At 38.5% G+C, this 25267-nt stretch overlaps 1 protein-coding gene across 8 annotated transcripts in view; it reads right to left on the bottom strand.

Moving 5' to 3' along the window:
- Positions 1-25267, bottom strand: part of MAP2K5 (mitogen-activated protein kinase kinase 5) — a 191762-nt gene that overhangs the window by 132489 nt on the left and 34006 nt on the right. For all 8 annotated transcript variants that reach the window (XM_039491615.1, XM_039491614.1, XM_039491613.1 and 5 more), the window contains 2 exons: positions 24562-24610; positions 18550-18614 (listed from right to left, as the gene is read on the bottom strand). In XM_039491615.1, the coding sequence (XP_039347549.1) occupies positions 18550-18614; positions 24562-24610 (114 nt within the window). The remainder of the gene's footprint in view (positions 1-18549; positions 18615-24561; positions 24611-25267) is intronic.

Here is a 25267-nt window from a genome sequence, read left to right on the forward strand (position 1 = left end):
TCTGAATAGGAGCTTTGGTTACACCAAAAGACAATGGTACACCTTGGCAGTGTTTTAATTAACAACTAACACTTCAAATTAGTCTGCATTTGCTATAGTAATTACCTGTTCCAGTGAGTGTGTGGAGAAAATATTTTTGTTAGATATTAGATAGAACAGCCATTGGGAATTAACCAATCTGGCTAGTGTCAGCATAGATAACATATGAAGATTTAGGAAGCTGCAGAATCATATCTCAAAAAGCCCATAGAATAATGTGCTTACCCTGAACGTTTGTTTTTTCTTTACATTTGTTAAATGTACCCACCACCCAATCTATGAGTAAATATGCAGAGATTGAAGTAATATTGTTTATAAATAAATATACAGCGCCATTCCAGGAGATAATTCTTTACACATCTTGCTGTCACCCAAAAGATAAAGGCTTGAGTAAACGAGCTTCACTGTGCTAGAATGTGACATGTGGGACGAAGTAAGGTAGCAAGTTCAATGTTGTACACTCTCAAAGACACCCCAATGGCCCAATCCTGCCAGGTGCTAAGAGTTGATAGCGTTCAGCACTTTGCAGGATCCGGTCTTCGATTGGCAGTGATACGTCATTTAAATCTCTTCCATTGAAGTAAATCAAAGGCAACGGCTGTTGCTTAATAGGGACAGTTCTGATACAAATTCTGATGGTTGAGGATGCATTTGAATAATGTGAAAGAGCTAATTTGACTAGATGTTGCGTGAAAAGTGTGAAATTCTAAGATTTGCAATAATTTGATAAATAAAAATAAATAAATAGAGGCGCAGGTAAAAACAATATGCAGTGAAGAATAGATTTTATTCCATATCAGCTTTTATGTAGCGCAGATACTTTTTAGTTGGCTTTTGCTCTTAGGGCAAATTTTTGCTATAGTAAAATATCTGTGCAGCTCCCATTGACTTCAGTAAGAATAGCTTGTGCAGAATCTATGGCAGAGTGTGGCCCACACAGAGGACAGAAGGCTGTCTACCAGTGTCCAGAGGATTCTACGCTAAGTGGAGCTGCAGAGCAGTGTATTACTAAAGATGGTCTCACTTTTTAATATTTTATGCATCAGGAAGCCTCACATAATGAATCACAGGCTTCCACGAAACTACAGCAGTGCAAAAAAATTTCTGTGAATAGACATTTTGCCAAAAGATGCATTTTGGGGGCTCTGAAACTATTATCAAATTTGTGTGGAATTTGACAAATAGTTTTGGGGGGAAATAAATAAAGCCATGTGACAAAAAAAACTTATTTTTTAAATTGTGTTTTTAAGTTGAAATGTTTCATCTCAACCAATTCAAAAATTTTGTTTGGAGGTTTCATTATAAAATAGCATTTCATTTTCCACTTCGGCCAATTTAAAAAACAAAACAAAATACACAGACAAGGGCAAATCAAAACAAAACACCAAAAAATGTTTTGAGTTGACCTAAAATGTTTTGGTTGATTCAAAATATTATTATTCACTCAGCTCTCCTTGCTATCTCTCAGTGTAGCTGAGGTCAAATATTATTTTGTTTACCTTCACTTTTGACTTGCGTTCCTCATATTTTTCTAACCGCATTTTGTTTGCACAGCTCAATACACTGGCACTGACTTAATGGCCAAAGAACTTCTATAAGCATATCTCCTCTAAAACTGTGCTAAATCAGTTCTTACCAACCAAAGGAAATACGCCATTGTTCCAAAATCCAAAACACTGCACCATGCAAAATATCCCAGGGAAACTACGTTTTGAATTTATAAAGCCTGGTCTACACTGGGGGCGGGGGTCGAACTAAGGTACGCAACTTCAGCTACGCAAATAGCGTAGCTGAAGTTGAACCACCTTAGTTCAAACTACTTACCCGTCCTCACAGCGCGGGATCGACGTCCGCGGCTCCCCCACTGCCGTTCGGGGTGGTGGAGTTCTGGAGTCGACGGGAGCGCATTCGGAGTTCGATATATCGCGTCTAGATGAGACGCGATATATCGAACTCCGAAAAGTCGATTGCTACCCGCCGATCCGGGCGGGTAGTATGGACGTACCCTAAGAGTTCACACCTTACAGAAACCAGCCATGGAAGAGCAAGTCCATTTCTCTATTTTTGTGCTCAGGCTTTATTTTTGCTCTGCAAATGAACCACTGCAAAAGCTATAACCCAGATGATAGGGAAGAGACAGCTATAAATCATTTATTGTTAAGGAAAAATTGAACAGGCAGCATTACATCAAGTTAGCCAAGTTCTGCAAGAAGAAGTTTAAAAGGCAATTTCGAACAATGCAAATGTAAACTACTCACAAATCTGAACATTATTATTAAAGTCTTGTTTCCATTTACAATTGCAGAGATCCTTTTCATTTCTCCCCATTTCTGTATGTTATTTACACTGTGCATGTGTAATTAAATGCCATGTAATGCACTGTTCATGTTTTCCTCTCATCAGAAGCATTACATACCAATCACTGTGGCAAACTGCCTCTTTCAGCTATATCATTAGAAGCCTGATCCAGCTCCCACTGAAGTTAGTGAGAGTCTTTGCATTGCTTTAGAAGTATTACAGGTAATATCCTACATGCTTAAAAAATAAAACATTCATTTTATCCTATCAACCTGACAACACGTTTATAGTGAACATTATGCTGCACTGACTAAATTTTTCCAACAGTAAAAACAAAAAACAAAACCACCAACAACAAAAACTACATTATCTGCTAGGAATTTAGTTAGAAAATTCTACAGAAATAAAATAATTTTTATAATATTCTAACACCATCAAATCCCAGTTTTCTTGACCAAGATTTCAGCTCTTTCATAAATTGCAATTCCAAAATCCTGAAGCAGGCATAAATCAATACCAGCTAATCAGGTATTTCAGAGACAGTTTTGTTAAAGAAGTACAATTGGTCAATTTTTGTTCTAGACTAGGAATATTTTAGGTGAAACATGTTAATGAGATAACAAATACACAGTTCAGGTATTCACATTTGGGGACCAACCCTATAAGATGCTGCAGTCCCTTCAGATTCCTTGAAGTCAATGCTCTAGATTTTCATTAACTGAAGTGGACGCAGAGGGTGAGCTGAAAGGTAATGGGTTGAAAAGTACACCCAAGCCACAGAACACCGTATTAGAGACCACAGAAGAATTCACACTAAAGCAATGAGTGACATTGCTTAGAAGTTAAAAAAACTATATAAAGAACATGATTATTTTAATGCCATCTAAGAGTGCATTTCTAAAGCAGATAAAGGACAAGATCCATGCTCCCAGGAGCTTCCTACAAACTAATATTTGCTGCGACACAATTAGGTGAAGGGGATAATGCCATAATAGGGAGGGGCAGGAGAAGCGGCAGCATCAATAAAATAAATCCATTTACTCAACCAAGTGCTGAGTTTAGAAATAATCCAAAACTTATATTTGATTAAATCAAATAGTTGGAATAAATAAGTAGAGGACTTATCAATAGGGTTCTTATAAGCCTCACAGAAGAAATGAGTCTTCAGGAGGGAGGCAGAAGAGACCGTAGTGGCTTTGCAGCCCAGCTCAGATAGGACATCTTACGAATAAGAGGTGGCATGATAGGATAGCAATGGCTGTGGGAGAAGCGGACAAATAGGCCAATGAAGCTGGCACGCAGATATGGTGAAGAAGAGTCATTTATGGCCTTGACCCCTGCCCTGGTGTACTGTACTAGAAACCACAGGAGAATTCAAAACAAAGTAACTTGTGGGATTGCCTAGCAACTGAAAATCTAGATGAAATAAATGGTTGACGTTTCCATTTTGGGAAGTTCTGTTAGTGAAAAAGTGTGAGATTCAGAGAGGATTGCTGAAAGCCACAATACACTATATAAGTATAGGAAAGACTGACTCCAACTCCTATAGATTTTGGAACATATCCACTGTGGAAAGGAAACGGAAATCTTTGTTCACATTTCCATCAGCATTCATTATTCTAGGCCTCTACATCCATTACAGTGAACAGCTTCTAAGCAAGACTGGCACAGTTGTGTCAAATATTTTATTAACCTTGGCTCTTAACCATGTCCCGAGACACTGAAAGCCCTGAAGGGCCCAATGCAAGCCAAGTCCTTCAGCATAACTTTGTCACCTCTACTATGAAAATCAAAAGCTCACCCAGGGAGCCTTACTAAGGCAGTATGCCCAAGTCTGTGGGTGGAGGCTGGTTATTCTGGGTAAAGAAGGAAAGATGGTCAAACAACGTCCTCTAGCTAACATCAGAGACATTCTGATCAACTTCAGAGGGTGGTATATGTATCCTTTCTCCCCCAGAAGCAAAAACAATACAATGTGAACTTTGAGGGGATTTGGGAGGAAGAATTCCAGATGACTCCTCACAACATCAAAATAAAACTAAAGAGCAGTTTTGAACAGGAAAGAATACAAGGAAATAAAGAGCTGAGATTCAACAGTAACACGGGAATTTATATTACACAAAAAAAACTTTTTTCCGTCTCTCTCTTCTGCTGCCTACTTAGTTATGCCTTAAGGTCTAAACCACAGAAAAATAAAGGGAGAAACTAGTGATGGTTTAGGCTGACTCATATTCATAAAATAATCTTGAGTTCATCAGATCTTTTCTGATAAATATCTAAAACTTTCATACATTTAATGGAGACATCAAATTTCTGCAGCACGTCATATAAACACCTCAAAGTTAAAAAAGGTTATATAACAGACCAAACTTACAAATACATATGTCTCAAAAGTGAGAAGAAATGTTTTTTTGTTAGGTTGTTTTAGATGTTTTTAACCCTGCCATGCCCTGAGATAATAGTTTTGTGTTCCTCTTGCAAAAGTTAGGGGTTTAATACCTAAAAGCACTGCAAAGAGAGGTTTTTATTACAGAGTTTTAAGAGTTTGTGATATCTTTATTTTAGGAAAAGCAAAGAACTCTGAACTTGGGTCCTGGCACATGAAAAAGAGGAAACAATTTTCAGGTTGTTTTCATACATACATTTTACTGTAAAGCTTATGCCCATATGTTAAGTAAGGATTTAGGGATGGGCACATTAGAAGTGCATAGATTAGATATATTACGTTTCTGAAAACTTTTAGCATATATGTAACTAAAAAACATCATTGTTCACCTTTAATCTAGTATAATCAAATTACTTTAAAAAACTTAACACTTATCTGCAACTTAATTACCACCTCACTCACAGAACTGAAGAGTTACTAATGTTATATCTACAGTGTTACAGATGGGACAACTAACGCACACAAGGTTAAACGACTTGCACAGTATCACAGAAGGATTCAGTATCAGAGCCAGGATTAGATTTCAGGAATTCCTGCTTCCCATTCCTAAATTCTTCCCAGCAAACTACTTTTCTATTTCCTCCCCCATCAATAATGGAAACAACAGAGCAATAAGGTATTCACTGTATAAGACTGAACCAATTCAATGACAAGCCATAGCCTGCCTATTCCACTAATAGTCATTCCCTACCCCTCGCTATACACATAACTGACGTCTGCAAAACTGACAGAATGATGTGATGCTACAGTGTAAATTCATTAGTGACGTGGCCACTGAGTACTAGGTAAATGGCGCTCTCCGCCTGCACAGGCTCCTGAAAGAATCTCCTGGGTAATCACATCCATACGATCAGTCTTCTTAGCGTATGTGCAACGTGCCTCAGGTGGCGCATGACCTGGATTCACCATCGAATTTGGTCTGCTGGTTGAATCATTAGCTTCCCCGATCTGGGCTGGGTACAGACAAGGAGTGCGACATGAACAACGATCCTTCTAATAGCTGACAAAATTTCTAACAGTGACAGGACAACACAGCTCCTGTGAACAAAACATGGTACTTCCTTCAGAAACTCTGGCAAGTGAGGACTGTTGGTATAAGTATTTCTTGCCACATAATATACTTCAGGAATGCCTATGAAAACAGTAGAAGCAATTATTCTTTTAAATTATTTGTAGAATCCTACCAATTCCTAGGGGTTTTTCCAAATGAATAGACCTTGAATTCAGGCATGCTACTAATACTGCAGCCAGTAACAAAAAGTACAGCATCCAGTTTCATATGGGAAATCCTTTCTACTAGGACACAGTAAATCTACTTCCTTAATAAAAGCAAATATAGCTATAACAATTCCAAAATCACTTAAGTATTCTTTTTCTTGAAATTTTACTTATTGTGACAAAACCCAGATGGAAATTGTGGTTTTTCATTGATAAGAATTAGAATGATTATTTAAATGATACTATATTTTCTCCTTAAAACTGGAATGGATCCTCCAACATTGCAGTGTTCTTGTTTCATACTGTTAGAGGGCTTATCGTGCACCCTCCCACTTCCCTGGTCCTTCTCGTGTGAACAGAGAGCAACAATATCCGAAGCCTGAAGGTGCAAACAATTCCATGTTTATTGGGGTGAACTTCCAGCAAGCTTAAATCCAAGTTCCTTTTTCCTTATTTTCGAATTCCAACTTACTTCCTGTTTGCCCCAATTTATATAGCAATAGTCTCAGCTATACCTTAACCAATCATTTTACTGAAATTTACCTAACCAATCCTAACATATTCTAACATGATTAATCATCTATATCCTAAAACATATGTTCCACCGACTATGCCAAAAATAATTTCTCTAAGGGAACAAGAGTTTGAGAGTGGGGGAAACTGTTCCTCCAAGATTTTAAGCTTGACAAGACACAGAATATATAAAATCTTTGATTCACTAGGTTCTCCTTTCCAAATCAACAAGAGACAGATTCTGCCCTTAGATGTGCACGTCTCTCCCAATGTAGTCACATGCACTTGCTCATAAAACAGAATACAGTGCAAACATTTTTTTCCTTATCCTGATGTTTAGGACATCTGAAAAGTAAACTTTCCAAGTCATCTCATGTGTGTGCATACATCTATCTTTCTCCTGCCCTCCCTCCACCTCATCATTTGTCCGCTGAATACTTGTTCAAGAGAAAGGCATTTTTCCACTCAACAAAGGCTACAAACACTGTTCAGCCTTACCCAGATCTGTATCAGGCCACCTAAGGAACAGCGCTGATGGTCTCCAAAGAAAACACAGCGTAATCCTCCTTGACAAAGAATCACAACACAGGCTTTCAGAAGGACAGGAATGGTGAAGACCTTCAGAACTCAGGTATCGAAGACCCAATGGAAATAAACATGCCTACAGGAGTGTCTGGTCTCAACATTCTGAATGTAAATGTTTACACAATAACCAGCAGTTCATTTGGTGGCACGCATCATCAGCAAACAGTTCTTCATACGCAAGAACTCTGAAGAGAATCAAACAGATTGAACATTTTCTTGTCCTAACAGAAATAACCTAGAGCAAAACAATTCTGTCACAGCATTGTGTAAGATGAATAAAATAAGTGTTGCACATTGTAGAATGACATGTCGGTCACCAGCTGCAAACTACATGCGGCAAATCACCCACAGATTTGGTTTACTGCTTTTGTGCGTGTGTGGATTTACCACTGTGTTTCATGCTAATGGTCAGACTTTGGGAGTTTTAACGATAGCGTTGTCACCTACTAAAATGGCCATCTAAAAAATAGATTCAAATTGTTTCTACGAAATAAACACTTTGACAGTTGTTGCTGCCTTCTGTAATAGACAAACACATTAGCCTGGCTCTCTGGCTGGTAAAACAGGAAATACAAAGTGAACAGCAGTTGTAAAAAGAAGCTTTTATGGGGACTCTGCTAGTTCAAAAAGCAATCTATGCCAACCTTCCTTCTGTCTAAAATCCTATTACAAATGCTTGAATAGTGATTGCAAAATGATTTGTTGTTAAACTACAGAACCAAAAAAATGCTTGTATCTAAAATCTAAACTCTTCTAAAGAGTAAAACGAACACCAGAAACAGTAAAAAATGAATGTACAATACTTGATTTCACATATGGAGGAGGAGGGTGAGAGCCAGTGTATATGCGTGTGAGATTAAGTAGATCCCCATGTCATTTACCCAAGCAACATCTGTACAGTTGTCATTTCCATCTATTACCACTTTTCTTAATCCTCCTTTCCCCCTCTGCACACCCCCCCCGCCCCCCAAAGACCAGAAATCTGGAAGTCATCCTTTACACAAATTGCTTTCCCTTCCCTTCCTCATCTCCCTTGTCCATTCCTATCACCACAGCCACAAAAGGGTCTGGATCCTGCAAAGAGATCTGCATAGACAAAGAGATCTATCCATAAAATCCCTCTGTGGGGTTGATCCCTTAGTCCTCAACTTGAGACGGCCTCTGGTCAAATACACATTCATGCCCTAACTGCTGAGTGAGAACTATTTAAGGAGCACAGTGGTTTTGCACAATATTTCCTAGACCTAGAAAAGATAACCATATGGCAAACAAACAAAATTATTCTGGCATTCCCTACAGCAGCTGGAATTGGTGATTCCATTTAATCTCTGCTCAGTTTCACACAAAATTTAGATTAAAAATTTAATTCAGACTAGTTTTACATTGATTTTTTTTTTTTAAAACGTGTTCTAAGTACATTTGAGATGATCCTGGCTATTCTTCCCACTTGCCAGCTTTAGGCCCTTGTGAAATCTTTGCTTCTGAACCTTGCTTTCCCAAAAGCTGAGTCCGCAAAATATCTGAGTGCCTATAATATCGAAATGTTTCTGCGATGCAGCCAGAAGATGGTTTTAGACCAAGTTCAGATATGACTGGCTAATCTTAATATTCCAGAATAACCACTGAACATTCCCCCCTCAGGAACTTCAGGGGAAAGAAATGGAAAATCAGCATCCTGCTATTAATGACGTTACTGTTGACTTTTCTGTTCCACTCACTGTTCTTTACAGAAAATTCTAAGTGAGAATAAGGACACAGTTTAAAACATGATGACAGTAAATTCTCACAATAAATGGTTCTAACACAACACACATCGAGTGGACATTCTACTGTGCACGTATCAGATTGCACAGGTTTTATAAACAAAAGAATTATAAAAAGTGATCTCTGCCAAGGGACAGCCCCTATCTATCACTTTGGCATCACTCAGCCTTCGCTCAAGGCTGACACGAATGATCTAGTAAGAAGACTGGTTTCAGAGTAGTAGCCATATTAGTCTGTATCCGCAAAAAGAAAAGGAGTACTCGTGGCACCTTAGAGACTAACAAATTTATTGTAGCATGTAGTATTTTCCGCTACATTCATCCGATGAAGTGAGCTGTAGCCCACGAAAGCTTATGCTACAATACATTTGTTAGTCTCTAAGGTGCCACAAGTACTCCTGTTCTTTTTAGTAAGAAGACTGTTACTTCTAACCACTAGAGTGCTGCTTCCTCTAAGGCAAGGGAAGCTGCTGAAAAAAAAAAAAACTTACATTGCATTTACACAACACCTAACAAAAGCAGCTTAAATTTCTGTTCACTTAATCTTCCATTCTAGAGGATGGGTATACAATGCAAACAAAACAACTTTAATTTAAGAATCATCCCATTTCTAATTAAACGGCCAGAGGCAGCTGGTTGGATAAGTTTTAATCAGTTCCAATAACCTATTGATTGGTATACTGAAGCTTAAAAAATTAAAAGTAGAAGATGATTGGGGAATTGTCCCATCTCAGAACAACAGTAGAACCTTCTGTAAATAACTCCTCTTTTAACCATCAGCTAAATGAACATTTCAATACCACAGTACAAAGTCTTCTGCAAAATTACTTTAACTAACAAGCAGAAATTTATCAGCTTCAGCCAAAATCAATGCTGAAATCAATTTGAACACTGGTTGTGTCTAAAGGGGCTCATTGGCAATTTAGGGAAATTACACCATGTAAATGCCTGTGCTTTAATTGAACAGTTTCATCAACTAGGCTGTGATTGCTGTCCGTTCATTTATTTACTTTCACTGCAACTACCATTCTGCAAAGGAATGGTTTTTGTCAGTCTTGAAGGAGGCACTTTATCTTCATTTTATGCACTTTTGTGCATAACAGATTTTATGAGGCAGGCAAGCAATGGCTAGGGTCAAAAGAAACAAACGAACAGCAATCGCTGGTCAGTCTTGTTTAAACTGCAAGGACAATAAGAAGAAAATTCTGTGGGGTATTTTTAATTTACTCCAGCTATTATTGTTACAGTGGTTTTTAGCATGACTAAAAATAGGGTGTAAAATAGCCACAAGAAATGGAAAAATAAAGCAGAATGGGTAAGGATAGAAAGGAAGCATGTGTCATGGTTAGAATACAAGATTAGGGGATCTGGTTTCTAGGCCTACAAATGCCATAGACTTGCTGTAGGACATTGAACAAACCATTTAATCTCTCTGTACCTACATTTTCCATACTGTAAATTTCTGATTATACTTCCCTTCCTCACAGCATTATTCTGTGAGGATTAATTCATGAACATTTGTAAAACGCTTTGAGATCCACAGATGGAGATTGCTACAGAAGGGCAATTTATTACAGCTTTATTCAGACAGACAAAAACAACAATAGATAGAAGTAGAATGAAAGGGAAAATGATGGTGAAAAAAATCTCATGACAAACAATGGGGAGAGGTGGAATCACTACTCAGATTTAGAGTCTGGCCAATACCATCATTTAAGTTGGAAGAGGATACAGGAAGAAGTTACTGTTTCTGAAGAACACGTCTGCACTCTAGACTCCCCTCATGACATTGTCCCTTTACAACGATACATGCATCACTATTCTTGATCAAAGAAATACTTTGAGGTAAGCAAGAAAACAGAAAAACCCTGAAGAGCCCAAATTACATAAGGAAACAGCAAAAATCTCAAATATTCTTGTGATGGGTTCCTGTGGAACTGGGGTACCATTGAGCCCGCCTGACTCACCAGCCTGGGCTCCCTTCCCCTCCAGCACACACACAGGTAGGGACACACCCAGCTGCAGCTACACACAGATCCTGAGATCAGCTCTGCATGGGAAGGCTCAGCTAAGGCACCTCACAGTTCCTAAGGCATGCACTCCCCTTTGAAGTCCAAACTCAAAATTATACCGTTTTGCGCTGCACAGGGAACTACAGCATAAGCTCATGAAATTCACCTCCTCCCTCAATGTAGAGAAAGATAGGCAACAGCTTTCTGCTCCCAGTTATGATTTCCACACACTGATTTTAGACAAAAACAAGTTTACTAACTACAAAAGATAGATTTTAAGTGATTATAAGGGATGGCAAACAGCTCAAACCTAGCAAATAAACAAAAATGTAATCTAAGCTTACTATACTAAAGAGATTGGATACGAGTAGCAAATTCTCACCCTAACTGTTGTTTTAGGCAGTTTGCAGAAATTCTTGAGGGCAGGCTACACTTGCTTGCAGCTTAAAACCACAGGCATTCCTTTCACAGGCTTAGAAATCCCTCTAGCCTGGGGTCAGCCCTTCTCCTCTAGTCCAGTCTTTGTTCCTCAGGTGTTTCTAGCAATCTTCTTGGGCAGGAAGTCAGTGAAGAACCACGATGATGTCACTCCCTGCCTTAAATAGCTTTTGCATATGGCGGGAACCCTTTCTCTCCCCTCTTGGCTGCCACGCCCAGTCAGTGGAAAAACATTGGTATTCCAAGATGGAGTTCAGTACAGGTGACTTGGTCACATGCCCCTATAGGGACACAGCAGCCATGACTCTGAGGCTGTTTGTAGTGTCCTTAGGAAGGCTCCCCAGTGGGAGATTAGCATCTTCTAAGACCTCTTGTTTTCTCTAACGGCCCTTCCCATCTAGACTGATTGCATTCTGCCTAGTGGGCGTTCCCCAGGTGTAAACACATTTGTAATAGATGCATAGACACTATTCCTAACGTCAGATACCAAAATGATGCATACATACAAATAGGATAGTCATATTCAGTAAATCATAACCTTTTCAATTATATCTTACATGACCTATCTTGCATAAAATACATCATAGTTATGCCATAATCATATAATAATATTACTATGAAGAATATGGGGCGTAATGCCACAATTCTGTCACCGCTCTGGCTTCTGGAGGTTGGATAACCTCCATCTCCTTTACCCTAGAAGTGAGCTTCACCTCTCATCCTACAGAGGATTATACTCAAATAGCACAGCTTGTACATGCTGCTTTCAGAAGGGAAACACCTGAACATCAAGACAACCTTCCAGATGTTTTGCCATGCATTGTGTGCAATGTGAAATGGCCTATCGCAAAGGTGGTTGTGATAAAGAATATACAAATGGGCATATTCTGACGTTAGCACACAACTCAAGTGAACAGCAAAACTGCTCAAGTGAATTTCTGATGCAAACTGAAAATACACACTGTTCACAAATAAATATTAAACCTCCATATTTATATTAATTTTCTGCAGCCACACCAGTCTTCTGGCCTGTGGATCAACCACCTCTCTCCAGACCCTCCACATAATTATGCAAACAACAACGAAATTGTCTGATTTAACAAAATTTTGGTTGATATGATGACCAATACACTTTACTCACAGATTTTAGATAACTTTACTGTACAATTTATTATGGTTTAATTGGGACATTATGTTGACTGAGTAATTATATAGCTATGTCTTGCTGATACTGTAAACCAATCTAGTAGAATCTAGTATATTCATACACCATACACAATACATACTTTTAATACTCCAAGCATTTTAAAGTGCTATACTGACTGTAACCTAAAGAGAATTCTAATTTTATTTGAACATTTGACATTTCTTTACCTGCATTTAAAAAGCTGAAATTAAAAAATATGAAATTAAAAATATGCTGAATGATTTTGTTTCAGAATCTAGTAGAAGTGTGAAACTTCAGAGAATGCCATGCATGTGAAAATATGCTGAATGATTTTGTTTCAGAATCTAGTAGAAGTGTGAAACTTCAGAGAATGCCATGCATGTGAAAAATATTACAAAACAATTATTTGCCAGTACCAAATACCATTTCTATATAATATTTACATTCTAAATACATACTGATACAGTATTTTGGTTCTAAATAATTTAGTGCAGCTACTGCTCAGACTCAGCGGCAGAGTTTACACATTACATTGTGTATCAAAATGTTAACATATTTCACTAAAGAAAGGAAGCAATCTTACAAAAATATGGTCTCTCAGAGCTCTGTAACCAATGATAGAGGTAAAAAAATGTAGCAAAAAGACAAACACTTTAAATGCCTTTTGGACTTTGCAGTGAATTATTTTTCAAAAAAAGCAATTTAATTAAATACCCTAGATGCAGCAGTATACAAATATTTTCTTCTGTTGTGCAGCAGCCAAGAGCCTATACTCTCCATCATATCAATTTTTATAAAATAGTTGAGAAAAATTAGAAAGCCTGTTATAAAACTGGAAGGTTAATAAATCCACCACCATAACTATATCAGACCCAATCATGCACCCTCAACTCTCACTGAAATCAATGGCAGCTGAGGGTACAAAAGATCTCACAGAACTGGGCCTAAAATTAGTGAATACAAAGAGCAAATCCAAGTGGCTTAATGATGAAAACAGACTAGAATGGTGGAAGGATTATTATTTATTTTGAACTTCCAAATAACTTTTCAACAAGCTTTATTCAAAGTGAGGAGCACACTCCCAACAAAGTACCAGAGCTACATATTATATGCATTCAAAACAAGCAAGATGACTTAATTGTGTTTGCAGTGATTGAACTCTGTAGCTGCTTATCATTCCTTAATTAAAAAAAATAGTGCATCAAAAAGCAGTAGAAAATAATTTTAAAAGGAAGTCAGGCAATTATAAAATCCCTTTTCTTTGAAGAAAAAACATTCAGATTCAGCAAGTTCTCACTAGAAATATTGCTATAAAGTATTGATTTTTGCCAGACTCAATTGACTGAAAAGTTGTTTGTATAGCAATATTGGCCAAGCCAATATACTGGAACAGTTTTGCTACACACAGTAATCAAGTGCATTTCTGAAGTATAATTATACTGTCATAAAAATAAAGCCAAGATACCCCTTCTCCAAGCAATAAAATAGTGGAGGCTGTAAAAAACCTAAATAAATGAAATATATATATTTTCTAATGAAACACAGTGTCTTCCAAAGAGAATGAAAACACCTCCTCTCTCTTCCCTTAAGCCAAGGTTAGCATGAAAAGTGATCAATACTTCAATCTCAATAAACTATTTCAATAATAGTTAATTCACGTGGAAACAGAGGCTGAAAATTTCTGCTCAGCGACCTGCAACATGCTATCTTGTTTGCTGAATGCTGATAATATATCATTGCCATAATGGAAACGACTTAGTATGAAGTGATAGGAAGACAAAAATTGAACAAGGAAAAGATACCCACACATACCCGCTCATTCTTTTCATTCAAATCAATACCATGTATGCCGCCTTCTGAAACAAACCTATGGCATGGAATGCTGGTAGGCTGAAAGAGTCAAACATTTGTAATTAATTTTATCTGACAAATGCTCATTGATCTACTAGAATAAAATACTTGAGAGTTGCTATCCATTACTGTAGTGCAATCCAGCCACCTGTACATATTTCATTTTGCAATTTCTTATTGGCGCATATAACATGTATGCGTCTTTGGCCAGGAAGATCCAATTCCCACTACAGAGAGGCAAATGCTTCAATATAAGAAAGTTTTACCGGCTTTATACTGAACATATCACCGGACCATAGTCAAACACCCCAAAATATACATCCAAACAACATTAATATTCATTTCTATATTCATTCTATCTTTTCATGACTTTGAAATTCTTTCAAAATTTTTAGTTTTGAAAAATTTAGACCAGCTCTACATCAACCTCTGTATAAAGATGCAGAGTTCACTCTGCTGACTTTTTATAACAGCAGTCGCTAGTAACTCCCCCAGAATGAAAGAGTACACGGGGGGAACTAGGAGCAAACACCGGGAGATCCTACGGGAATTAATATCTTAACAACAGTTGGGCTTGAGGAGGAAACTTGGGCTGAGGTTTATGCTCTGTTATTTGGGTGTCCAGTAAAACCAAACCTTAGGAATGGTAAGCCTGATCTCAGACGGCATGGGTAGACTTTCTCTGAAGCAGGATGAAATGCCGCTGGCTCATGAGAAAAAAAAAATAAAAATCAACTAGCTACTACAGTGGGCATTTTTTATATTTTAACACACACACACACACACACACACACACACCAATGAAAAAAGAAAAACAAAAAAAGTATGTTCTCCTAGGCTCAGGGGAGGTTTAAAGTTTTTCCTCCCAAAAAACCATCATTCCTTGGAAAGCCAGTTTATAACAAATCAAGACACCCCAAAACCCTTAACAAGACAGACACTGGGATCATCACAGCCCACCCAAGAACTAACATGCAGAGGAGCTGCCAGAAGTGCCACCCCTTCCCTTTCACACCTTTTTTGCTTTATCTGTCCTTTCGTGACATAGAAGAGTAAAGAAGGTCAAAGGCATACCAGGCAGGATTGATGCTGCCTAGCGTTTTATCCAAGTTTCCTATATGGATTCTATGGCGCATGTGTTGTACACATGGCAATATTATACAAATATTTGACGTGCATATAGAAGCTTTCACCTCTAGGGATATCACAATTCTTTATAAACTATATACACACATTGGGCCTAAAATCCAGCCATCCCTTAGGAGCAGGGCAGCAGCTAGGTACACCATTAGGTCCTAATGCAAAGCCCACTAATGTCAACTTCAGTGGGCTATGGATCAAGCCTTTAGTTATACTAACACCTCATAGCAGTTTCCACTCCCATCTCACCGTGCCACTTTCATCCTCTCTTCTTTCGACTTTTCCATCACTTCTTTCCCTTCTCCACACTCTATTTAGCCTCTGTCCTTCCCCACTGGTGCCAACCATGTTTTTTCCATCACTATCTTCTTCTTCTGCCTTCTCTTAGCGGGGCAGTAGTAGGATTTCAGTCTCTTTAATCAACTCCATAACACACTTTCTCATATTCTCACCAGTAACTGCACACTGCACCATAGTAACTCTAACTCAGGAACTAATCCATGCAACAAACCTCGATGCCAACTCTGCCCACGTATCTACACCAGCGACACCATCACAGGACCTAACCAGATCAGCCACACCATCACCGGTTCATTCACCTGCATGCCCACCAATGTCATATACGCCATCATATGCCAGCAATGCCCCTCTGCTATGTACATCAGCCAAACTAGACAGTCTCTACGGAAAAGGATAAATGGACACAAATCAGATATTAGGAATGGCAATATACAAAAACCTGTAGGAGAAAACTTCAACCTCCCTGGCCACACCATAGCAGATCTTAAGGTGGCCATCCTGCAGCAAAAAAACTTCAGGATCAGACTTCAAAGAGAAACTGCTGAGCTTCAGTTCATCTGCAAATTTGACACCATCAGCTCAGGATTAAACAAAGACTGTGAATGGCTTGCCAATTACAGAACCAGTTTCTCCTCCCTTGGTTTTCACACCTCAGCTGCTAGAAGAGGGCCTCATCCTCCCTGATTGAACTAACCTCGTTATCTCTAGCCTGCTTGTTGCTTGCTTGTATATACCTGCCCCTGGAGATTTCCACTACATGCATCCGACGAAGTGGGTATTCACCCATGAAAGCTCATGCTCCAAAATGTCTGTTAGTCTATAAGGTGCCACAAGACTCTTTGCTGCTTTTACACTTTCTCATGTGATGCACAAACAGCTTGGGCGTGAAGGCCACAGCACAACCAAGGTATATGTATAACATACATACAAGGTATCTGTGTGTGACAAGTGCACCCCCTGTTCTATGTTCAGGATGCAGAAGCAAGAGAGATACAGACATATCTGTATTTTTGAAACAGCATTAAGCAAATATGGTGAGATCAGCAGGGCTACGTCCTTGGTTAACAAGGCCATCGCCAAGGTATCATTTTGAAATTATGTACCATGCAACCATCCTGCCAATTTGTACTAGACAATCACGCTAAGGCTCCAATCAGATCTTAGAGAATGATGACAATGGTAAATCTTCTATTCTGCACAAGGCTAAGAATAGTGCCTGCTGACAATATCTCCTTCCTTGCCCCTTATTAGATCCACTTCTTCCAAGAAGGTGATCTAATATTGGGGAACAATGAGAGATGTGGTTTTAACGAGCGGGACTTGCATGCTAAGATTTTCCTTGTTAAAATGGTCCTCCATGCCCTCCACAAGCAACAAAACATGAGTTCTCCTTCACTATGTCTGGTCCTGATCTTGAAGTTCCAATCCCCCCCAATGCCCTTTGTCCATTCTCTCTCTAAGAACAATCCTTGCTCCAGAATGGGTTGTGCTCTCGTCCTCCAGCTGAGAAAGAGAAGCAACTCTCTCCAAAGAAACAGCAGCCATAGACTGATTTGTAAGTGCAACAATCCAAAATCTCTCCCCAGTATAAAGAGAAAAAGCACATCATGATTACAAAACATATGTTTGAAATCTATAGCTCTAGAGAATAAGTACTATCCAGAAGACAAATAAGAGAACATGATAGAAGGTCTTTGTACCACCTTCCATGTACCAGGTTGACTTGATTTTGGAAATCTGTTAAGATTCATAACAAATCTGCATTTACTCTGATAACGACTCCAAAACCCATTTTTATTAAAATTCATGTTAGGAGACAGAAAGCAGGAGCTTAGGGAAGTTGGCAGCCAATTAAAAAATAAAATAAATGTGTTGTGGTTTTAAAAACATTTTTTAAAAAACATTAATATCCAAGTTAAAATGTGTAAGGTATAAACAAGATCAAAATGGGATGCCATGTTACTGTATATGGTAAATAGCTCTCTGGAGGAAACCTTTATTACTCCCTGAGGGCTTTCTTACAAAGTATGGATTTTTTAATTCCTAGCGGAATATTTTTCATACACCACTGCAGACTATTAAGTACCAGATATTACATTATGTGGTTTAAACTTTGCACTACGCATGAGAAAGACTTTCCCGTTGAGAAAACTATTTCTTTGCTATTATAATCTTTACAATATTAAAATTAAAACTGGCTTCAGGGTATAAGCATCACTATCAAAATTTGGGGGAGTTTATAACTTAACATATTCATCAGTCTGTGTGTGTGTGGAGCTTCTTACAGGGGAAGGAAGTGGATACAACAGAAAGGGGGATGTTACTAATTTTGTAGTGCTGCAGAAAGGCAGAGCAATGGTATCATAATAACTTTGCATCCAATTGGTGTCAGTGCAAGCAATGAACTAGCAACATGTATGATAAGCAAGCAAGAACAACAGTATTAAAAAGAGGGAAGGAAAAATTATGCTTTATGCTTCAGGCCAGTTAAACTTGCACTTGTGGACCATTAACTTGTCACCCAGGAGTGATTCAACTCTAAATATGAAGAAGATAAAAAACCCACCAGTCCTCATAGCACCTAGAAACCAATATTTCGAAAGATCTGGAAGGCAAATGTGAAAGAGAATTTCTAGAAAAGCCTAAATTACATATATTGTATTTTATGGTCTTTTACCATATGTCAGCAAAGGCCGTCCACCAACATATTGCACACCTGAGAGAGAAAGATTTACTAAATTCTGCTTTCAAGAAGTTTAAGCGAAATGCAACACTCACTTGTAGACCGTGCCTCCATTGCCATGACCGAGGACATCTCGATACTGTATGTCTTGTTCATTCATCTCCACAAGAAAGAAAGAAAAACAAGAAAGATGTCATGCTGTGGATGGAAATGTCAAGGAAAAGCAACTCTAGGCCATAAACAACAAGCAGTCTGGGTCATTTCAAGTTCAGCTGCAAGAACGAGAAGATCAATACAACATTTGCTGTCCAATTTATAAAAGACGATACCAAGGGACAAAGTGATGGAAAGTTTAATGACAATTTGTTTGCCTGGGTCATTTCATTAAAGTTTGATAAAAGGTGTCAAAATGGAATGATATAACATAGCTCAAGAGGGTCAGGTCATAGATACTGATAGGAAAGGGGTCTCCAGCACCGCACATAGCCAAAGCCAAAGTTGTTAGGGGGAGGAAGCAAACCAGCCAACACCGTCATCTTAAATATGGCCAGAAAAGTTTACTTGGGTCGATTTACAGTTAGTGTAGAATCGGCATAATTGATACTAATTGGATAATATGTTTGTATCAGTAGAATTGCTACAATTTATATACAAATGCTTAATTAAGGCCACAATCCTGCAACAAATAAAAATGCGGTTTTAAGTAGTGAACAAACACAATTTTCTTTGAGTTATACAATAAATTGCTATCTTGGATGCTTAGTGCTCCCCGGGACAAGTTTCCAGACAGGGTGGTGGGTATCAGAGCCTGTGAACACATGGAACTTTAGGGTCTGCTCTCCCCTGACCAGGGCCGGTTCCAGGCACCAGTGCAGGAGGCAGGTGCTTGGGGCGGCCAATAGAAAGGGGCGGCACGTCCAGGTCTTCGGTGGCAATTCGGTGGTGGGTCCCCCAGTCCCTGTCAGAGGGAAGGATCGGTCACCGAATTGCTGCCAAAGAATGAAGCGGCACAGTAGAGCTGCCGCCGAAGTGCCGCCGATTGCGACTATCTTTTTTTCTTTTTGCCACTTGGGGCGGCAAAAAAGCTGGAGCTGTCCATGCCCCTGACACCAGCAAATTTTGTACGTTATGAACATGGGGGTTTTATATTGTATAAAAGCTTAGCTCACTTTTGTTTGTTGGCTTACTGGTTCAGACCGAAAACCAGGAACCTCACTTCTATACAAAAGTGAATATTATGCTGAACATCGTAAATAAGGCAATTTATTATTCAAAAGCACCAAAGCCATTTTTAACAATAGTGTATGTCTATTTTAAAACAACTCTTTCAATTATGATAAATTTTGGTCCACAGTAATGTCTCCTAAACTAAGATAGGGAGGCTAAATTGACTAATACTTATAGAAAGTAATCAGATTTAAAATTATATTGTTAGCAATCTACCACAAAATCTTAAAAAGACTCATTTCTTGGATTATTTATAGTCTATTTGATGTCAAGTTATTAATTTTGTGCAAATTGTTTCAGCTGCTAAAAAACTTCCTGCTAATTTTATTAACCAACAGTGAGACTTTCAAAAACACCGAAGCAGTTTTAGCCATTAGCCAGGATGGGTAAAGAATGGTGTCCCTAGCCTCTGTTCGGCAGAGGATGGAGATGGATGGCAGGAGAGAGATCACTTGATCACTGCCTGTTAGGTTCACTCTCTCTGAGGCACCTGGCATTGGCCACTGTCAGTAGACAGATACTGGGCTAGATGGACCTTTGGTCTGACCCGGTACGGTCATTCTTGTGCTTCTGAGTTGCTAAGAACATAAGTCCCACCAAAACTCAAATGGGACTTGTCTTCTTACGTCACGTAACAGGGTGTCTTGATCTATGTGGGTTGGAGAGCCTGGGGCTAAGCCAACTTTGATTAAAGAATGGGCCGCACCTGAGAGGAATCAGGTGATTCCTGTGTAAAAGGAGCCAGGTTTAAGTAGGGATAAAGCCCAGCTCGGGAAAGAGCTGAGGGGAGGTTCCTATAAAGGTAGGAAGTTCAGAGCAGGAAGGGGCAGCGAAAGGGGAGAAGCCCAGGAAACTGCCACTATATCTGTAGTGACTGCAGGGAGCAAGAAGGGGAGGGGAGAAGGTCTCCAGGCCAGGAAGCCTGGGAGAGACCCTGATCAAACAGGAGGGAGACTGAGGAATAGCCCCCAGGAGGGCAGAAGGTTCTGTTTTTGTGGTAAGATTTTTTGGGGAATTTTTAATTTGGACAACCGTGACCCCAGAAGGGGTGGACTAAAGACTGTGAACTAGCCAGAGGGTTGAGTCGTTGACAGAGAAATCACCACAGTGTCAGCATGACCATCAGTAGGGGGCGCTAACCTGGTGAGAGCTGTGATGCCATGCCTGGCCACAAGGGGGCACACAGCGGTGAGTGGACCTCAGTTTCTAGTCACTTCAGCGCTTTTGAAAATCCCACTCCGAGAGCTTTATCCTACACCATTGAAGATAGGAGCAGTCTTGGGCCTTAAGTGCTACGTGCAATAAAAACCTCTAAAAAGTCAACTTTCAGCAAGTTTCAACAGCAAAAAATGGAGTTTTTAACTGACTAAAAATAACTGTTTCCGAATCACTAACAGTGCAGCTTTAAATATTTTGTTCTGCTCTTCAACCAACTTAAGAAAATCCAGCACTCGCTTATCAAAGGAAATATTTATTCTCCTATATATTTCCAAGGTTGAAGCTTGTGAGATCCGAGATAACTGGAAGTACATTGTAGCAGAAGTTACGTCCACGTAAATTGTCTATTTGCAGTTAAGTCTGCACCATAAATCTTCAAGGTATATAAAGATTAGTACCCAAAGACCAATTGAGTATTAAAACTAAGCTGAAAAACTCTGATAATTATATTTAACCAGAAAATGCAAATCAAGAGGAAAAAATTGTAAGGAATTCTCTCCTCTTAAAATATTGGGTTGGCACCTCACACAGGGTGAGATAGTAGGCGAGTGGGGCTTAAGTGATAGACGCCTAATACCAGGCACCCGCACAAAACTGAATTTCACCCACATTGTGCGACTCGTCAGCTTAGAACACGCGCAAACACTGAGGAGTTTTTTGCCCCCAAACTACCAAACTCTGCACTTCACTGACTTTGCAATAACAGAATAAGACATCTTTAGACTCTATTGTAAACAAAGATCTCTGAGAAACACAGCAAACCTACATAACCATAACTAAACCCACATCATTAACTATACATTAGCTCTTCTGGGAGGTTTTTTTTTTTTCTTTAATTATGCAAGCTTATTCTGCAAGAAACAGCAAAGGGTTATTTTATACCAGTGCTTTCCCTTTTCTTCTGCATTTGGCTAACTGGTAAAAAGTGAATCATCTTAGCCAAATCTTTGCTGTGATGTTACACCACTTTCACTCTGCATGCCTTTCACTGCCAATCTGGTACCATTCCTTGACAGTTATGCACAAAGGATCAGCACAAAACTGATGGTGAAACAGATATTGGGGTGGAGCAAATATACACCAGAAAACCTTACAGACATAAAGCTTGATTTATTGAATCAAATAAAGATGCCAAAAAATACCTAGTGAGTTATGTATTTTACTGAGAAAACTGAATCTTCAATCACAAAATGATAACATAAAAACAAGGACTCCACAGCAAGGACTGGAATATTAAACTTTCAAAGCCAAACTTGATTGGATGCCGATATTAACAGAATTAATGAAAAAGTGAAAACAGAATTCAATTATGGGTCAGCAAACAAAACACTCTTTGTTTATACCTGCTGTCTCTGAAAGACTCAGTATCTATTCTCTTGTAAATCATTAAAAGCAAAATGCTCAATTAATCCTTATTTTATATGTAAAGCTCTGACAGAAGCAAAGTCCTATAGCTGTACCTTTGCTTTACAAATCGAAGTAGTAATGGTTTCAGAAAGCAGTCACACTCTATGAGCAGACAATTGAAGAGATTTAGTAAATCCCACTTTATAGAGCAGAGACTAATCGGAAAACACAAGCCAGTCAAATGTTTCTTATGAACTGTTGACACTATATCAATGCTGAATCAATTGGTGGCATTTACTCTGAGTGACAGAAAAGAAATAAATATTTATATCACATAACCTATATCAATGAACCTAGGCAGAAAGCTATTTCTAACCTGCCAATATTTGATTATCTTGAAGAATCATGTCCCCTTCTTTTAATGATTAATATGAATTTCTTATTAAACCTAAGTGGAGGCTAGTGGAAAGGAATATCATCATTAATGCTTGAAAACATAAACCACACAAAAAACTGTTAGCATTAGTTTAAGGGTGACAAACTCCAAAAAGAAAGGAAGTCAAAGTTAAAACAAAAATCTGTCCCCAGTTTATATAGTTGTGCCTAATTACTGAATAACAAAAGGTATGCAATATAAGAGAGAGCATTTCCTCTTTGGAGATTGACAGTCTAGTCCCTTATCACAGCATGGTGAATTAAGGGTAGCATTAAAACACTAATTCTGAAATTCCTTTCTTTGATGGCCATGTCAAATCTGTACTATCACTAATAGATTTTATCTATTTTATTTCCTTACATAGAGAATTTTTAAAATAGGTAACCTTTAACTTTCTAAAATCCAGCTGAGCAAAATGTCTATTTCTTTCAACAAGTCAAAATGTCAAATTCAGGTTATTCACCCATTCATGATAATGTAACCTTATTCATGTTCAGTTATTCCATTTTCTAAAAATTATCCCCAAATGGCTCTCTGATATTATGGATTAGTATTTGCCAAATTTCACTAAAAAGCTCAAAAGCATGTTTTTGATCACATCATTTAAAGTTATCTGTTTAGCTATTTTGTAAATATTTTTAAAATTATAAACAGACCTTCCTGGCAAGAATCAATTTGTTCAAATATGGCTTTGTATTAAGAATGTTGACAAGCCTAAAAATATATTCCAAGCTGTATTCAAAGGATTCAGTGCCAAATAAGCAAGGCTGCAGTGCTGATGCTGTTAGAATCACCTTTTAAAGAGGCACTCTCATTTATTAGATCACCATGTTACAGGTGATACTGAAGGACAAGCATGAAGACCAGCCTTTATCTTCTTGACACGCACAACTACAACTACTTGATTCATGAAATGCCAATGAGACTTGGAGAGGTCACTGTGTGAAGGCACTGAATACGCATCTGAGATAATTAAGATTTCAGCCTTCGAAACATGGAGGGGAAGTGAACAACAGTTAAGAAAATCAATAAGAGTCTTTTATTTGCGGTGACACAGATGTCTCAGTCAATAGAGCCTAATAGGCAAGCTTGATGGCAATGGACAAGTGCCTGCCTCCAAGGCTAGCAAAGGGGTTTCACTATGACAAACATTAAAACTTATTTATGTTGCTACTGAAGAATCCGGTATTCTTTTAGGTAGCTTAATTTAGCAGTGTATATTTAAAGTCATTATACGACTTTGGCTCTGTCTGTCTATTTGAATCAAAACTGGTGAGAAATGAGTGCCCTAAAGGGTCCATTTGTCCATCAACTGAAAGTGTAAACTATTCAGGTCTGTATATCAGGATCTGACCGCCTGGGGCAGAGAAGAGTAGGTGATAAGGAAGTCTTCTACAACTTTGCTCTGATAATGCAGCATATGACGCAGCTCCAAACAATAAAAGAAGGAATTTTCTCTCTTACCACTTGCAAAAGCCTGCTAAATATTTACGTGCCTACTGCTCTGAAAATACAAAGGTACATTGTAGCAACTGAGCAACTGATTTAGTTATTCAACGCTGATTAACTTTCTTCTCCTAAATTGTGGCCACACTGCAACATGTGTGTGAGGTGCTTAAATCTATTTGGAGCTAAAAAATGATTCTCACCTTTTGAGAAATGGGAAGCAAATTGCTATGGCAATCAAGGTAAATCAAGACACATAACTCATTCATATCATGAAGATTTTCATGGTCTCTCCACTTCAGTATTAAAAAGGAAACATTACAACTAAATGAGCAATAACCATCTCTCCACTTATATATAGTATGCCAGTCACTGTGGTTTATAGGCAGTAACAAGTCATACATGTACCCAAGTATGAATTTAATGCACCTACCTGGCCATTAGCTAATATTTTCTTCAGTTCTGCAGAAGACTTCTTTAAGCTGAAAAATACAAAACAATTCTTTTCCATGACTACAGTTTCAGTCTATGAAATGGAGTTTAAAAGGTATCCCCCCAACAAAACAGCACCTTTGCTTATGGTTAGGCATGCTGAATAGGTTTTACTTATGCATTACAGACTGAGCCTGGTATTTCTCAAACAGCATATGACAGAAGTCCAGAAAAATTGAAAATTCAAGATTATCAAGACTTATTTCACTTTTACAAAGCAGTTTAGATAACGACAGACATTTGACCATCCCACTCTTCAAAATACAGCCTAACATTTGTCAATAAATCAAAGCTATCCTCACCAGCAAGTGTTTTATAATAAAGTACCAAAAAAACCCAAGGTTTTACTTCGTTATAACAGATCAAGCATCTCAACCAAACATCTCTGAACTTGTGAACTAATTAAAAAAAGCCACTGTATACCCCCTGAAGTCAACAGGGTGGCAGGGGTGTACAGTGATGGAGGGCACAATTTAATCCTTCGACTAGAAAAAAAAATTAAAAGCCAAACACTTAAGAGGAAGGATGGTCTTGGGGTTAAGGCAAGACTTAAGGTTAGACTGGGATTCAGGAGATTAAGTTTCAATTCCTAGCTCTAACATGAACTTCATTTGGGCAAATCACTAAATTTCTCAATGTCTCACTTC

Source organism: Mauremys reevesii, linkage group 10, assembly GCF_016161935.1.
Source record: "Mauremys reevesii isolate NIE-2019 linkage group 10, ASM1616193v1, whole genome shotgun sequence".
NCBI classification, from domain to species: domain Eukaryota; kingdom Metazoa; phylum Chordata; order Testudines; family Geoemydidae; genus Mauremys; species Mauremys reevesii.